The sequence below is a fragment of the Asterias amurensis genome, chromosome 1, assembly GCF_032118995.1.
Source record: "Asterias amurensis chromosome 1, ASM3211899v1".
In the NCBI taxonomy this organism is placed as follows: domain Eukaryota; kingdom Metazoa; phylum Echinodermata; class Asteroidea; order Forcipulatida; family Asteriidae; genus Asterias; species Asterias amurensis.
Window position 1 is genome coordinate 23,431,732 of NC_092648.1, and position 17,414 is coordinate 23,449,145.

Below are 17,414 nucleotides of genomic sequence, written 5' to 3' on the forward strand. Positions count from 1 at the left end.
TAGTTCCCGGTTCGGGTTCGTGTCCCAATGCCCCGCCCACATAAACAATCGTTTATAAAAAATAATCACAAAACGCAAATCGAGAGAAAAATTAAAATAGCGCCCTCTCGCAAAACGCAAGCCCAGAGAAAAATATAAACAGCGCCCTCAGTAGTTAGATTCCAGTGTCAGGAAGTTTGAAATACTACTGTATGTGTGTGTGTGGTTTTGTGGCATTTGCGTGCTGCACGACGGCCAATCACATACAACAACTTGCAAGTAAGTTCCATAATTACACAGCAAGTTACATGCATGTTATTCACCTTTCGTGTGAAACTTACCGATATTGAACCTATAGGGCCTACTCTTCTTGAAGATAACCCGGATAATCTTCTTGAGTTTTCTAAAAAGCATCACGACGCGTTTGGGGGAAAATCAAATGATTGTTGAGAGTCAGACTCAGACTAGTAGTAGTACGTAACTAGTAGTACGTAGTAGTAGAGTAGTCAGTAGAGTGAACTTTATTTTATTAAAAAAATATTTCAATTTAAAAAATGAACTTGACGTTAATTTGACATCACAATTCACAACCATCCTTTCGTAGCAATATTTGCAAATGAGTTGAACCAGTGTGGTTGTGAACCCCCCCTGCGAATATTCGTTGCGAATATTGTAACGTCAACATTCTCGCTCCTCATTCGCAGGAAGTATAATTGAAACTGGGCTTAACATGGGGCGTACTATTTTTTTTGAAATTTTGTCAACCAGGCTAGGGCATTGCATGTACTCCTTTTTTTTTAAATTGTTGCTGTTAGTGTTATCGGGGCACTATATATACTGATTTTTTTCCAGGCACGACCGTACCATTAATCACGTTAATGACAAAATATAGAAAAAAAGGAGAAGAGTGCCCCAGTTGGTGTAGGTTGCGATAACGTAACCCTCCTTCGCTGTCGGGAGGAGGGTTACTTTATCGCAACTACAGTTTCCGGCCGTCTAGTCTGGTCGGGATTGTTGGGGCACCCTTACTCCTAGAACTGAGGTTCATTTCACTATCGCCTCCACAAACCTCTGGATGTTTATAGGTCATCAAATCTTACAACACAAACTTTTTGTTTTGTAATTCCATTTTTGTTTATTTTTTAAAATCAAATCTTGCCAAAACTAGGCTCTATCTATACTGTTCTTTGAACTCTCATTGAGCCTGTTCGGGGTTCAGAAATGCTAGACCCAGTAAACTGGGGTGCCGTGCTCCTTTTTAATTTTTTTATTTTGTTGATATCGGTTGTACTGGAAAATTACAAAATTTATGGCGCCCCAGTTACTGGATCTACAGAAAATCCACTCAGCAAACTCAAGTTTGTTAACAAAGTTTTAAATTCTTACCGTTGAATTCAGATCCCATCCAAGCTGTTCTATACTACTGTACGTACTGCATGTATGCGCAGAGCAGCGATCCGTGATTTGTGTACCTAAATGCCCACTAAAAAACTACTGCGCCTTTGTTGTGACGGAGTTCTAATTGCTATTTCTTTCCTTGCAGCAATGGACGACAGTTTACACTTCAGCGAAGATGATGTTCGTCAGCAACTGGATGCCCTTGGTTATCACAACGTTCCATCGGCACAGCTAAGGCAATTTGCTAGAGGTGAACAACTGATGATACTAACCACATGACCTTTGAACTTTAGCCATTAAAAGTATAGCACTCTCTTAGAAGCATTCGGGTACTTTTTCAAAATGTCCACAGATTTACATTAAACTTACAGGGTTTGAAGATAATGATAATGGAAAGCTTCCCTTCAAATATAACTAGCTCAGTATGGTAGTTTTTGAGAAATGAGTAAAACAAGTCACAAAATAATTTTTGTCTCATGAGACGAACATTATTTTAGCATGTAAAATCCCATTAACCAGTTATGATATTAGACCAAAACCATAGCGTAACTTGTTAATACGTTTAAACATGCTGAAACTGAGACGAAAATTATTTGTTTTACTCATTTCATATAAACTACAGCACCTCAGTTAGTAAAATTTCAAGGGAAGCTTTCTACTATCATAATCTTCAAACTGTGTAAGTTTAATGTAAAATCTGTGGACATTGTGTTGTTTGTTAGGAAAAAGTACAGTGACCCTTTAAATCCTTTTTCAACAGTATAAGCAGGTAATGCAGAGCTGTTTTGAATTGTGAGACCCCAATTTTTATAGCACCTTCCGGTTTACAAGGTCAGCAGCCACCATGGCCACTGCCAAAAACACTGGGGCAAACCCCTTCCCTTTGCGATAAGTGTATCTGGGTTCTTTTATGTACGTACATAACTTTACGTCCTCTAAAGGATGAAGCAATCATGGTTGCGTGTCTCGCTTATAAAGGACACACATGTCAAGACTGGGACTCAAAACCACACTCTGCTGATCAGAAACACCTGAGCTTGAGTCCGGTGTGCTTTACCACTCGGCCAGGACACACCTATTCACATTACAGAGTCAGTTCCCAGAAAAAACAAAACCCTTGGGAAAATTCCTGGTAGGTAGGCATTATGCTATAATTCTCTGGGTTTTTTTTGTTCTTCTTCAGATTTGGAAGGATTGATCCAAAGAGACACAGAGGAGAGAAGTAAATCAGATGAGGCATCATCACTTGCATCAGAGATTGGTAAGGCATCTTAATGTCATCTCAATGCAATATGATCATACTATCTTATTTTGGTATATTGATTCTGAATTTCAAAATTTCTTTCATCCTTTGGTTTACCACATTTTTGCATTAGGCACTTTTACAAATGTCTTAATATGACTATTATTATTTTGTTTGATTTCGATATTAATTTGATTTCCATTTTGAAACATCTTTCTTTATAATGTTGTCTATAAATAAATCAGTATTGTGTAATATGGAAAGGTTATGGTAAGTATTATGTAGACAAAAAACAATCTATGACCTTAAACCTTTTAACTCTGCTGTAGACACATCTGACTAATATTCCTACTTGGTTTATGATATCAGATTACAGTTCAGATGATGTGAGTGTACCAGTTAGACATCCTCAAGGAGGCAGTAGAAGACCCACCTCAGCTCCCACTGCACCAAGAGTAAGTCTCGCACTATTCTTTTTCCTTGTACGTTTGTAATCTTTTGAGTTATAACCACAATAATGGTGGCTTCTTATGTAGAGCGCATATCCGTCACCCAGTGACGCTCAAGGCGCTGTAACTGTATAGCCTGCAAGATGTGGGACTAGGTTTGAATTATGAGACCTTATCCTGATGTAGCACCATGTATTGTTTGACAAGGTGCTGCGGCACAATTTGCTGCCGATCGGACCAGGAACACTGGGGAGAACCCCTTTTCTGTCCGATAATCGCATTGGGTTCTTTTACGTGTGTTAAACAACACACTGGACCATTGGCTTTACGTCCATTCGAAGGACAAAGCATTGTGGTTTAATGTCTTGCTTAAGGACACAGGTATCATGACTCTCTAAACCATTGAGTGCGGCGCTTTTAAAACGCCAGTATGACACGCCAGTATTTACCAAACAATTGTAAGCAGTAGTTATTTCCCCACCAAATATATGGTCAAAATAAGGAGACTGCTATCATACTGTAGAGCCCTGGTTTAAAGTTCATAGAATTTCCACCCCCTTAAAATTGAGTAGCCTACTAAACCCCCATCCCCCCCCCTGGTAAGTTTTATTGTATAACATTTGTATACAATTAAACAGCCAAGCTACGTCTTTAAGCCTACTTTGTCTACCTTGTCTTTAACTATAATGACAAATGCAGAATAAACATTAACAAATATAAGAATGTAAAACATAGATGATCTGCTCATGTTTACCAAACAGGCAAGGTACATCCCGAGTACAAAAGTTCAGCCTAATCGTCCAGGATCTAGCAGGCAGCCAAGCTACCCGGCTAAGCATCCCCAGCCGTTCAGCTATAAATACGGTGATACGTCCATCGCTAATCTAGATACTACGGATGAAAGCGTCTCAGCCTCGGGGAGACAAGAAAGAAGAAGATCCACAGGAGAGAGAAAGAAACCTGTGAAGACTGCCATGAAGAGAAAAGTAGTCAGGTAGGATTTTAGACTAGAATAGATGGATTGCACATAGCGTTATCCACCGTAACATTTGATGAAATGTGCACATGTGCAAGGCTATCATTGGCTAAGAGCTGTGTGCAGCGTGTACACAAATGCACTTTTGCATCGTTTATCATCAAAAATGGCGGTCTAAGACAAATAGTGCAATCCATCTTTGGCAGTTTTATTTGCAACCTTAATCTAAAAAAATGGTTGGATGAAACTTACACTTGAATACAAAGTAAAAATTGTTTAAAAACTACAATGCATAAAGATTTAACTGAACACATTTTCAAACATTGGAAAAAAGAATCTCAGGCAGGGCAAAAGGCAAAAGCAAAAAAACAGAAAAGAGACTGAGTGATAGTACCCCACCTGTGGGCGACCGAGTATCTTGATTAAATATGAATGTCAGTGCTTTATGAAATCGACCCCTGTTTGATTTGTAATTCATTACTTGTTAACAACTAGGCACAAGTTTTCTAAACAAAGTTATGTTAATGTTTCCCCTTTTTTAGGAAGCTGAATGGTCAAGTGCAAGTATTTGATGAATCCATAACCGAGAGTGAATCGGGTAACTACTTCCTTGGATTAAAGGAACACGTTGCCTTGGATCGGTCAGGTTGGTCTTTGAAAAGCATTTGTAACTGTTTGTTATAAAATGCATATGGTTAGATAGATATTTTAAAAGTAAAATACAATGATCCACACAAATTTGCCTCGAAATTGCGTGGTTTTCCTTTCACTTTGCGAACTAACATGGTCGGCCATTTATGGGAGTCAAAAATTTGACTCTCATAAATGGCCGACTGGTTAGTCGACGAGGTAAAAGGAAAACCACGCAATTTCGAGTGATACTTGTGTGGATCATTATATCCTACTTTTAAAATATCTCTCTAGACATATGCATTTTATAACAAACAGTTACGAACGCTTTTCAAAGACCAACTCGACCGATCCAAGGCAACGTGTTCCTTTAACTTCATGAACGGACCAGTCTAGCGGTCCTATGTTTCACTCTGTAATTATCTATCAATTTCGTTGAGTAACCAAGTTTACTCGCCCATAGTAAAAAACATTAGAGAAATCTTCTCTCAGTGGTTGCTAAGTTAATAACAGTGCACTTGGTAAAACTGTGTAGTTCTTTTTCTTTGTGTTACTTTTTTTTTTTTATTGTATAAAGAATTCTGGGCCAGTAAACATTTTGCACTACAAGCCATGTGGTGTTGTCCGTTTTCCCCAAAGATTTGAGCCCTGGCTCGCATGGAGAGATGTGTCTTAAAAACTCTGTATGATTCACCCAGGGGTATAAGTGGGTAGTAGTTGATATTGAGTATTATGATATTACCCATGTTGTATACTCCCTAAGAGAGCTGAGAAAGATTAAAGGCAGTGGACACTATTGGTAATTGTCAAAGACTAGCCTTCACAGTTGGTGTATCTCAACATATGCGTAAAATAACTAACCTGTGAAAATTTGAGCTCAATCGGTCATCGAAGTTGCGAGATAATAATGAAAGAAAAAAACACCCTTTTCACACGAAGTTGTGTGCGTTTAGATGGTTGATTTCGAGACCTCAAGTACTAAATCTGAGGTCTCGAAATCAAATTCGTGGAAAATTACTTCTTTTTCAAAAATTAAAGCACATCAGAGGGAGCTGTTTCTCACAATGTTTTAAACCATCAACCTCTCCCCATTACACGTCACAAAGAAAAGTTTTATGCTAATAATTATTTTGAGTAATTACCAATAGTGTCCACTGCCTTTAAAGGAATGGATGACCAGGGCACTAATGTAAAGGACATTGAGACAGTAATTGTGAAAAGCGTTGAACAGGAATTTGGTATTATTTATTATTATTATGTTTAAATTTCATGAACTCAGGAGAGGGACAAGATGTAAGTGATCGTTTATCTCGCTTGGCCTTGAGACAAGAGGAGGTGTATCCTGAAGATGTTGATGAAGAAACGACCCTGACTGAATCAGACGATGCATCGAGCCTTACGGGTCTCATCTACAGCCATAGACGCCCACAACTATCCAGAGATCTGGTAAATAAGTCTGACATTCCACTTTATAACATTCTGGTCTATATCTCAGAGCTTACGTGGTATCAGTTATGCTGAGACGCTTTTCTATCTGAAATATTTGCATGACTAAAAGACTTTGAGTGTTTAACCAAATCCTACTCTTCTCTTTTGGAACACAAGGTGGCAGCAGACTTACCAAATACCAGGTGTCGTGAATTGCCATTGTATATGCATTCTGATCATTTGCTGAAAGACAATTATTTGCAATTGTGATGATTAAAAAAAAAAATTCTTTAGTGTTTTTCACCCATCTTAGTATATTAGCATTTAGTATACAACTATTGACTGCTGTGTTTTTTATTTCATTAATATCTCGCTACTTCGACGACCAATTGAGCTCAAATTTGCACAGATTTGTTATTTTATGCATATATGTTGAGATGCAACAACTGTGGAGACTAGTCTTAGACAATTACCAATAGTGTCCAGTGTCTTTAATACCAGATGTTTATTTTGTACTTTGATGTTTATTTTGTGTTCAGTATTCGCACCGGCCAGCTGGGGATGAAGACACGGTGTTTAAACCACATCTCCCAAGATCATGTAAGTAATGCAATCTCCGTCACAATGAGAAATGCGACTTGGATGCAGTGTAAGCCAGAGGGGTGTCTGGGTTCCTGATTGACATCCTCTTTTAAATTTTGATGCAATGTTTTATCTGTCATGTGTACATATGATAAAGGTCAACAGTTTGGACACCCAGTTTTTAAATTTGCAGCAAATTTTGACAGCCTTTCACCAAATCCAGGCTAAATACCGAGCCAGTAAGTGGCAAGGAGGAACAGGTAACCAGCACCTCTTCATGGCCATCCTTCCACACAATTTTAAATACCCCGCCCTTCAGATAAAAAAAAAAATCAATAAATAAAAAGTAATAAATAAACCCACCAAGGTTTGCTTTCAATGTACTTTTATGTTTTCAGTTATCAGACCAGATTCTGCACAGCCAAGGACTAAACATGATAAGAAAACTGATCCAGTCTCAAGGTATGCATGACTTCACTCTCACTCTTTGCATGGTGTATTTTGATTCTAACTTTATCCAGTTTGCAATAGAGCATATTATATTTGCTAAACAAAACAAAACTACTGTGCAGGGCCCAATCTTCATCTGCTTAAGCAAAATACCCAAATACATTTTCTAAGGCAACTCTATAAAGTTGGGCCCATGTCTCATGCATATTCGGACGTTTGTGGGATCACTTCGGTTTAATGCTAGAATAAACCATAAACTGGCGAGGCTTTTTGTACAGTCTATTGGATTACAGCTGCTCTTATCTGTGTTTCAGGCATCAGATGTACAGAGCAGAATGGAACAGTCATCGAGCACCGGGAGAGAAAAACAGAAATGATCTGAGATGGAATATCCGGGTAAGTCTCAAACTCCTTGACCTGTAGGCGACTGGTATCCCAATGTGTTACAGGCATAGAGCTATATAATGACTAACACCCTGTTATACATGCACTATGGTTTTGAAGCCGTGTGGATGCATCCATGTTTGTGTACAAACCAATGCAAATGCTTGAAATTTTGTACGGCAATTTTACAACTATTGCATGATAGTGCGTTTGTCCTTTTCTATGCGTCATTGAACCAAATAAAATGCAGCAAATGTGAATGCACAATCTGCTGATAAGCGTACAAACTGCGAGCGTCATGAGGCGCGTATACTTTTTTTATAACATCATTTAGCACAAACAATAATTTGGCAGCGCTGGGATAAATGCGAATGGGCAGTCGCGAACGTGTAAAGCACACACGCCGAATGTAAAACAAAATCGTGGCAATGTGTGTTTTCTTAAAATTAGAATTGTTCCATAGTCACGCACCACATCAAACATGTCTGCGCCCTGGGTGGCTTCGAAACGCAGAGCAAGTTAGCGCTCTAGTCAACATATCTAGCTCTATGGTTGCAGGCATGATGTTCTTCCCACTTTAATCTGATTGACAACTTTTTTTTGCACTTTGAACAATAGGAAAAATTATGATAAATAGCCTAAAAAGTGTTCTAAGCCATGTGTAGGTCAGCCTTTGTACTCAACAAAAATATTGCGACTTTTTTCCCCAAGGACCAAATGTTGTACCTAGTGTTAATGTTTGCTAAAGCCATGTGTGCAGTGTTAGATGTGCATCACATATCTTTATACGAATAACATGAGTAACTCATTAAAAGCAGACCGGAGGTTGCCTAAAACAAAATTTGGGTCCATACCTACCAGTCATTGAACAGTTTTCAACAAGATCTCGTTTTGGTTATATCCTATGATTAAAAATAACCTTGTACTCGTAAACAGATCACTATCGCCACATATTTTTTTCCCAATGTGCATCGCTGACCGATTGTTAAATCACAAACATTTTATTGCAAAAGAAATTCTTTATGTAACCGGTTTCTCAACTCATGAACCCCCCAAAATGGTTGTTGATGAAAAAAAGTACTATCAAGGGTAGAAATTAGGGGATATTGCATTATTACATATGGGCTAGTAAAAAAACTTGTAGGTGACCCAAAATTTGTTTGACTCGTCTGGACTGCAAATGAAAAAAAAATAGTTAAAGGAACACGTTGCCTTGGATCAGTCGAGTTGGTCTTTGTAAAGCGTTAGTAACCGTTTTTATAAAATGCATATGGGTAGAAAGATGTTGTAAAAGTATAATACAATGATCCACACAAACATGCCTCGAAATTGCACGGTTTTCCTTTTACCTCGTCGACTAACACGGTCAGCCATTTATGGGAGTCAAATTTTTGACTCCCATAAATGGCCGACCGTGTTAGTTTGCACAGTAAAAGAAAAACCTTGCAATTTCGAGGCAAACTTGTTGGGATCATTGTATTCTACTTTTAAAACATCTAACCAACCATATGCATTTTATAAAAAAGGGTTACAAACGCTTTTTTTCGGACCAACTCGTCCGATCCAAGGCAACGTGTTCCTTTAAGGGAAATAACACTTTACATGTGTTCACCTCCCATTCACCTCTCATTTTTTAAGGATCTCATCCCTGATGGAAGGCCACACCATTTCTAATAAAATCCGTCCCCTTTCTTTTGCATAAATTTCTTTATCCGTACTATTTTCTTCCAGGAGCAAATGATGTACAAGGACACAGTCACATACCCAAGACGCACTCCAAAGGTTTTCTCTGCTAACAATTACATCGTCCCTACTGACAAGAAAAGACAGGCACTAAGATGGGCCGTCAGGACTAGTCTTGCTCACAAACAGATGCCATTGTCAAACTTTGAATAACAGATGAGTTTTATGATTTTTGTATATATATATATTTATTTGTAATATCTGCTATTTGGTGCCAGTCAGAAGTAACTTGTAACTGCCACACATGTAGACAGGGATCAAACCCAAGTTTATGATATAACCTAGGAACCGGCAGCAGAGGGATCACCTTAAAGGGGTTCAAGTGACTGGCACCCATTGAAAAAAAAATATTAGAGAGCCGGCATGTTAAAGACACCGGACACTATTGGCAATGGTAAAAGACTAGTCTCCACAGTTGGTGTATCTAAACATATGCATAACATGACAAACCTGGGAAAATTTGAGCTCAATCAGTCGTCGAAGTTGCGAGATACTAATGAAAGAAAAAAAACACCCTTGTCGCACCATTGACACACAAAGTTAAGTGCTTTCAGATGCTTGATTTTGAGACCTCAAATTCTTAATCCGAGGCCTTGAAATCAAATTCGTGGAACAGTACTTCTTTCTCGAAAACTACGTCACTTCAGAGGGAGCTGTTTCTCACAATGTTTTATACTATCAACCTCTCCCCATTACTCGTAATCAAGAAAGGCTTTATGCTAATAATTATTTTGAGTAATTACCAATAGTGTCCACTGCCTTTAATCTGCAGGTCACAGGTTCAAACCCAAAATTATTTAAAATTTATTGTCAGTTTTCCTTGTTGTTGTTTGATGTATTTGATATGTTGAACATTCATTATACATGTAGAAAGGCATTGGTAAATTAGACTCCGAGGTTTGTCCTTAATTCAGACCAATACTGACCTTTGAAAAAAAAGGACATTTTAATTGGGTACAGCATGGTTGATGTAGTTTTACAGTTTCAAAGACTTCATACATGTAGCTCTTCAATTATTGTACTGCACTCATTTTCTGAGGGCAAAACAAATTGAAGTAGGAAGATTTTCATAGATATGTAATGATCCTCGTGCACTGATTTTCTGAGAGCAAAACAAGTTGAAGTAGGAAGATTTTTATAGCTATTCAATGATTGTTGTGCACTGATTTTCTGAGAGCAAAACAAATTGAAGTAGGACTGAACACTTTTATAACAAACTGTTACAAACGCTTTTCAAAGACCGACCCGACCGATCCAAGGCAACGTGTTCCTTTAAAACTAAAACAACTATCATTTCTAGATATCGAGAATAACAGATTTATTTTAAACACATGTCATGACACGGTGAAACGTGTGGATACAAGGGTGGGTTTTTCCCGATATATTTTTTCCCGACTCCGATGACCAATTGAGCCTAAATTTTTCATAGGTTTGTTATGTTATATTAAAGTTGTGGGCCTTTGGACAATGCGGTTTGCTGATGTTGTGCGATTGCTTTAACAAAGTATGTGCCTTATTAACATAATTAGTACTAGATTGCCTGAAATACCAAGTTTGATATACTAACTAATTAAGTGCTTCAGCGATAATGTATATAGTTTACTTTTTCATAAAATTTAATATTTTGAAGTATCAATACTTTTAATGACTTATGAGTAACTATTAATTAAACATTAAAAGCGATTTGAGAGAATTTTTTGAGTAAACCTGTTTCTCATCTTTAGTGTGATGTTAGGTAGATTTTGGCTCTATACCATTTTTCATTAAAGTAGTTACACTGTTGTATTTTTCTAAAGTTACTCCTTTATTTTTATCAACTTATCAACTTTTGACCAAAAGAACCCACCAATGCTGACTTTTTAGCATTTTTTGTACCAAAACATTACAAAAATGCTCGACTTACCCCCTGCAAATTTATTTGTAAACTTTTGACCCAAATAAGACAAATGCTGGACTTACCCCTTGCAATTAATTTTGTCAATTATTGACCTAAATAAGACAAAAATCCTGGACTTACCCCTTGTGATATCTTCGAAATCTTTGACCTAAAACTAGACAAAAATCCTGGACTTACCCCTTGTGATATCTTCGAAATCTTTGACCTAAAACTAGACAAAAATGTTGGACTTACCCCTTACAGTTAATTTTGTCAATTATTGACCCAAATAAGACAAAAATCATGGACAAATCTGGTCATTGAATAGGGGCCTAAAACTCTGTAAACAAATGTATACCTTCATAGTCTTTCAAAACCTATCAATTGAAAGGGCGCAAGACAAATAGAATATGTTATAAAGCAACAGCCAAATAATTTATTTGCATTTTTACACTAGACATGGTTTAGTACCTTGAACCAACATGAGTTAAATTGTAAGAGGGAAAACACACAATCGTTTTTCAAGGAGTACATTCAAACCATTCCTGTAGCTTTGAAAACTGTTAATGAAGTAACATCCCTTTAAGATATGTCTTTAAGGAAGATACATGTAGATGTACAAGCTTTACAAGTGATAATGCCCTGCTTCAGTACACAGCTTTTCAACTTGCATACTACATATGCATAGATCACAGTCAAATCAAGGTTTTTATGTTGATCAAATACAACTTATTGCATAATTTACATAATCAAATATTAAAACATGTCAACAAAAAGTCATTTACACTGAAACACAACTTGGAGCAAAAAAGCCCGGTCCAAGTGGAGTAATTATGGGAAAATTCATAAGAGATTAATGATCCCTAATGTTGATCCTGTTTTAGCTATTCGCTATCAGCTTCACTGATTTGATCTAAATTACTTAAAGACACTGGACACCTTTGGTAATTGTCAAAGATCAGTCTTCTTGTATCTCAACAGTCATGTACGCACAAAATAACAAACCTGTGAAAACTGGTCATCGAAGTTGCGAGATAATAACACCCTTGTCACACAAAGTTGTGTACTTGCAGATGCTTGATTTCAAGACCTTAAAATCTAATTTTGAGTGTCTCAAAATCAAATTCAAATATTTTAGTGGAAAATTCTTTCTTGAAAGCAACTTTACTCCAGAGGGAGCTGTTTTTCTCACAATGTTTTTTACTATCAACAGCCCACGATTGATCGTTAACAAGAAAGTTTTTATGCTAACAATTATTTTGAGTACTAACCAAGTGTTGGATGCCTTTAAAGAGTCCATCATTCTCCTCAGAATATTTGTTTTGAGATTCTGTTCAGGACTCGTGTAGCAACAAAAATACGCTGTTTTATAATCAAGCATCCATGAACCACAAACCTAAAAATATCTTTATAATTCAAAAATTATAATTTCTTTTGTTGGTTGATAAATATCTATTTGTTGAAGTACAGCATTTTTGCAATACATTCAAGAAACATAATCAAAACTATTCGTAATAAAACAGAACAGAAAGGTTATGTAAAGAGTACATGGAAAATAAACAGATACTGAAATGCCCTTAGAAGTAAAACCTGGACGAAACATTCTGTAAGCAAAGGAAACAATACGTTGGAATGTAAGATTACACACAAACGGTAAGTTGATAACGCTTATATACATATAAAGTACAAACCATAATGGCCGCCACTTACTGGTTTCAATATTTACAATGCATGGCCTTTAACTGTTTACTTTTAATATAGAACACTGAAACCTCAAAAAGTCTGCTTTACTACAGAGATTTTAGTTGCATTAAGATTATGCTGTTTCTCAAATTTAAAGTTCTTTGCAAGAAGCACTTGTTTGTCACTATCATTGGAAGCCCTACTCCAGATGGTTTTCATATTCTTTAAGGGATGGGTTATTAAAGATGGATACAGCAATATCACAATTTTTGTTTTGCCTACTTTAACCCCTTGCACATCACACCTTCACACATTTTACTTTTACAGTTTATCAGAACTATATTCTTCAAACATGTCAAACAAACTTGAATCCTCGAATCTGATTGGTCGACCCATGGCAACAAGCGGTGTGATATAAACCAATATCACTCGGCTCATATCACACCATGTTTATATTAACTCCACATATTACGCTATTCTAAGCTAAATACCTGTGCCCAAAACTTGCATTAGTCTGAGTGTCAAGTTTGCTTGAAGATAACTTCATCATCACACCTGCGTGTCTGTGTCCCATACCCGAGTCTGCTATATTTTTTTGATATTCAACTTGCCCTAGCATGATAACTAGTATTATCCTTACACTATAGCAGCAGATAAATTTCAGACAACACCATCGATTAAAACACCATATTACGCTGTAACATTTATAGCAATAACAGTTACCTATAATGTAAGTCAAGTGACCATACTACGTGTCAGGTTAGAACACCCATCCCACCCTATTTTGTTTAATAAATTTTTATTAAATAACTCCCTTTTTGCTCATTACATAGTTCCACCCATATACTAATCAATCAACATCCTTTATTGCTGTTCAATTTCGTTGTAAACTGTAGTTCAATACAAAATGAGCTGTAACACCCTCAAAGGCACCTTTACTTATTCACACTGTCACTGGAGTAACTTTCCTGTGGTTTCTCTCCATATTTCTGATTTCTAAATAAAGAACAAACCATTTCCTTGTTCTGAACTGACACCTAGGGACACATAACAAACTGATTTAATTATTGTTTTATTTATCAGTCAAGGACTGAAAACACAATCCACAGAGTGCCCCCGACGGGATTTCAAAGCTGGGTCCTAGTGGTTGAAGGCAAGGAAAGAAACCACTCTGCCGAACCAAAACGCCAAGATGAGTGGCATTCTCTATGGGTGCGTTTGATTAGCTTCCCTGGGTCGACCCTGCGGTGCTCACTCGAGTGAGCCCCTGATAAGAGCTAATCAGACGATCACTAGCCCTCTCGTGGTGATGTCATGCACCTCGGGCCAGCCCCAAGTGAGCCACTCCACAAGCAGGGCACTTGGAACTAACCCGGGTGAGCCCCTGGATTGACGTCAAAGCTATTTGAACTTACCGGGGGCAGACATGGGTCGACCCGGGAAGCTAATCGAACGCACCCTTGAGTCCTTAAAGAAGAAAAAAAAAAAAAATTAACAACAATTTAGACCCCGCCTGGTTGGCACCAATCTACTCTAGATACTGTAACACGTGTTAAATTTACATCAGGAATAAATAATTTTGTTTGTGCTTTTACCCATAGCCTGATGTGTGGTAAGCACTGTTTAGTCTCGCGTGGGCAAGCATTATTACATACTTCATGTACTTAGTGCGGACCAAAGAGGGCCACAAAGTGTATGCACTTGAAACGCTATGTGGAATGTTTAACATCTGGCACACAAGTGTTGAAGAAAATAAATCTCCTGGAAGTGCACAGAACAAAGTACTACCCATACATCATTATGGGTCAAAACACAAATAACTTACTCTATGATATGTTTGATTATAGATGCTATGTCAGATTTTTGGCCCCAAACATGTGAATGGTATTTCATAGAGTATCACCCGCTCTAACGAAAAAAAAGTTTAATTTTTACTTTTAATGGTCAGGAACCATGACAACAATTTAAAACGTTTCTTATAAAACACATAAGAATTGGTCACGTGATATATTGTCGGGATCCCAACAAAAACTAATTTTGAGTACTTTATTTCACTGCTACTAATAACTGGCAAACTTTTTCGAGCAATGGCTCAAATGAAAGCTTGTAACTTTCTCGACCCCCTTCAAAATACCTATTGAATTTTAAATCAAAATGTTTGGGTCAAATCGGCCAAAAATCTGACATAGCATCTTTAATTAGTACCCAGGTTCCTGTACAAGGTATTACACCGTTGGTATTATATTCGTTAATCTAGTCATCGCAAACATCATTTACAAGTCTTCAATTTCTAAATGCCCGTATAAAAAAAATATAATATTGTCTTGAGCTGGTGGGATGCAAACTAGCTCATTTTAATAATTTGTATCGATTAATAGCTACCTTTGGGTTTTATGTTATCCTAATTTATAAAACAATCTTAAAACAGGTTGGTAGTGAATTTGAAATTTTAACAATGTTGAAAACAAAAATTGCAAAATTTCCTTTTTTTTTTTGGAAGACAAATTTAACTTTGGTACAAAATTCAAACAAGAAGTGTCTTGTAAGGATAATTGTTTCACTGAACATCAAGTTTTGTACTTTTTGCGCCATTCTGTTAATGTTCCAATTCTAAACTGACTTTCTGGCGGTGGGTGCAAGATAAGTAAGGCGGCGGTGAGAGTAATTCCGGATTAAAATGTATGAAACCATTCTCGAAATGTTAGGAGGTTTGTGGAGAATGACATTTCAACCTTTTATTAACTCCTGGAGTTATAGATTCCAAGGTGCTCTCAGAAACCATTTCCTAAGCACTTGAAAAGCAGAAGAAAATAACTGGATTTCTTTAGATACAGAGAAAATAACAGCTACTTTTTTTCTTCAGAAGGCAGACATAAGAAATTCTGAATTCAGATAAAAGATTGAAATTTCTCATGTTTGGTTAAGTCTATCTTTATAACTTTCCCTACTGACTGAAGGGGCAGTACAGTGCTTGGTAATTCTCTTTTAAGAATATAAGAATTCAAGCAGTGGAAATATATCTGCAGTACTTGCTCGTGTTTTGCCTTAGGACTTGTTTCTTTATAATGCAATCATTAATACTAGCAAGACAGTTAACCTGTCCTTGTTCGTCATCTTCACACAGTCACATAGTGACGCAATACTATTCTGTTGAAAGCCACAATGTCCTACAAAGCAGATTCCAAAGTTTGTATACCTGCAGTTGTTGCTTGTGTTTTGGGAAAACAGAATAAGAAATCAAATTGTTTTGTTCACTCTCTTTGGAGTTGTTGAATATATATACCAAGACAGTCAACCGGACCTGTCATTGTTCGTCATCTTCACATAGTCACAGCGAGACACAATACTGACCCCCTCTTTTTGCCAACCACAATGCTTTACAGAGCAGGTTCCAAAGTTTGTTGAGTCTCTGTCGTAGTAGTCCCTTCACTCACCTCATCTCCGATCTTCTGCCTAACGAGGGACACTAAGAGATCCGAGTAGTGGTCCAGCAGAGCAACAGCCGAAGTCGTCTCTCCCTCCACAGTCATTCCATTAGCCCGAGTCTTCTGACAGGACGCCAGGGAGGACTTCAGGGCATTGATATCCGTCGGAGAGACCATTGACTGTCTGGTTGTAGGAATACCTGACGAAAAGGACTGTGGGACCTCGTCAAATGGCAGTGAGGTTTCACTGACATCGGACATGGTGTCGTCGGTTGTGACTGAAGGGTTAAGGAGATGCCGTTGTTGTCTGGTAGAGGAGATGGTAGAGGAGGCAGATTGCATCTGACTTAAAGTTGAGTTGAAGTAGTTGAAGAAATGCTGATGATTCTCACCTTCGGCAGAGCGAATCTATTCAACCAAATCAAAGAAATTGTCAAATGAAAAGAAAACAAATATTGTATGCTTGATGCGATTAGTTTTTGCGGTGACCCACTGCAAAAAACAAGATTTGAACTGGGCTCTCCTCACCGGTGTTCCTGGCTGGATTGGCAGCATATTGCGCCACAGCACCTTTTAAACCATTACATGGTGCTTAAAGCCATTATACACTTTCGGTAAACAGTATTGTCCCACACGTCATGTATCACAACTTATATATAAAATAACAATCCTGTGGAAATTTAGGCTCAATCGGTCATCGGAGTCGGGAGAAAATAACGGGAAACCCACTCCTGTTTTCGCGCGTTTCGCCGTGTCATGACATGTGTTTATAACAAATCCGTAATTCTCGCTAACGAGAATTTATATTGTTTTACCGTTTTCTCAAAAAGTAAAGCATTTCATGGACCAATATTTCAAGAGAAGTCTTTCACCATTACCTTCTGTAAACCCTGTAAATTATTTGTACATCTGTGAACTTTTTTTTTTTTTTCTGTACCGAAAGGGTCCAATGGCTTTAAGAATTAGGTCTTATATCTCAAAATTCGCCCCACTCCTTGCAGTAATAATACCTGGCGCTTTGTATCCGTTGGCAAAAGGCGCGTTATAAATACGGTTGTTATTATTAATATTATTATTCGGTAGTTAAGTACTATGGACATTTGCTCAGGAATGTGAATACGGAAAAATATAGCACGTCTACGTCCCATATCCAACGATAATGAATTTA

The 17,414-nt window shown here is 37.5% G+C and overlaps 2 protein-coding genes across 5 annotated transcripts in view; one reads left to right on the forward strand and one right to left on the reverse strand.

Annotated features, from left to right (window-relative positions):
• Positions 1-190: 190 nt before the first annotated feature.
• On the forward strand, positions 191-10,962 carry LOC139954411 (centriolar and ciliogenesis-associated protein HYLS1-like). The gene is made up of 11 exons (XM_071954205.1): positions 191-258; positions 1,523-1,627; positions 2,561-2,638; positions 2,990-3,075; positions 3,831-4,063; positions 4,588-4,643; positions 5,955-6,121; positions 6,643-6,703; positions 7,084-7,147; positions 7,450-7,531; positions 9,251-10,962. The coding sequence occupies exons 1-11, from the start codon at positions 192-194 to the stop codon at positions 9,413-9,415; spliced, it is 1,164 nt and encodes a 387-aa protein (XP_071810306.1). The 5' UTR covers position 191; the 3' UTR covers positions 9,416-10,962.
• A 13-nt stretch (positions 10,963-10,975) lies between these two features.
• The window catches only part of LOC139954392 (uncharacterized), a 63,995-nt gene continuing 57,556 nt past the window's right edge, over positions 10,976-17,414 (reverse strand). For all 4 annotated transcript variants that reach the window (XM_071954186.1, XM_071954195.1, XM_071954177.1 and 1 more), the window contains 2 exons: positions 16,256-16,654; positions 10,976-14,288 (listed from right to left, as the gene is read on the reverse strand). In XM_071954186.1, the coding sequence (XP_071810287.1) occupies positions 14,223-14,288; positions 16,256-16,654 (465 nt within the window). In that variant the 3' untranslated portion in view covers positions 10,976-14,222. The remainder of the gene's footprint in view (positions 14,289-16,255; positions 16,655-17,414) is intronic.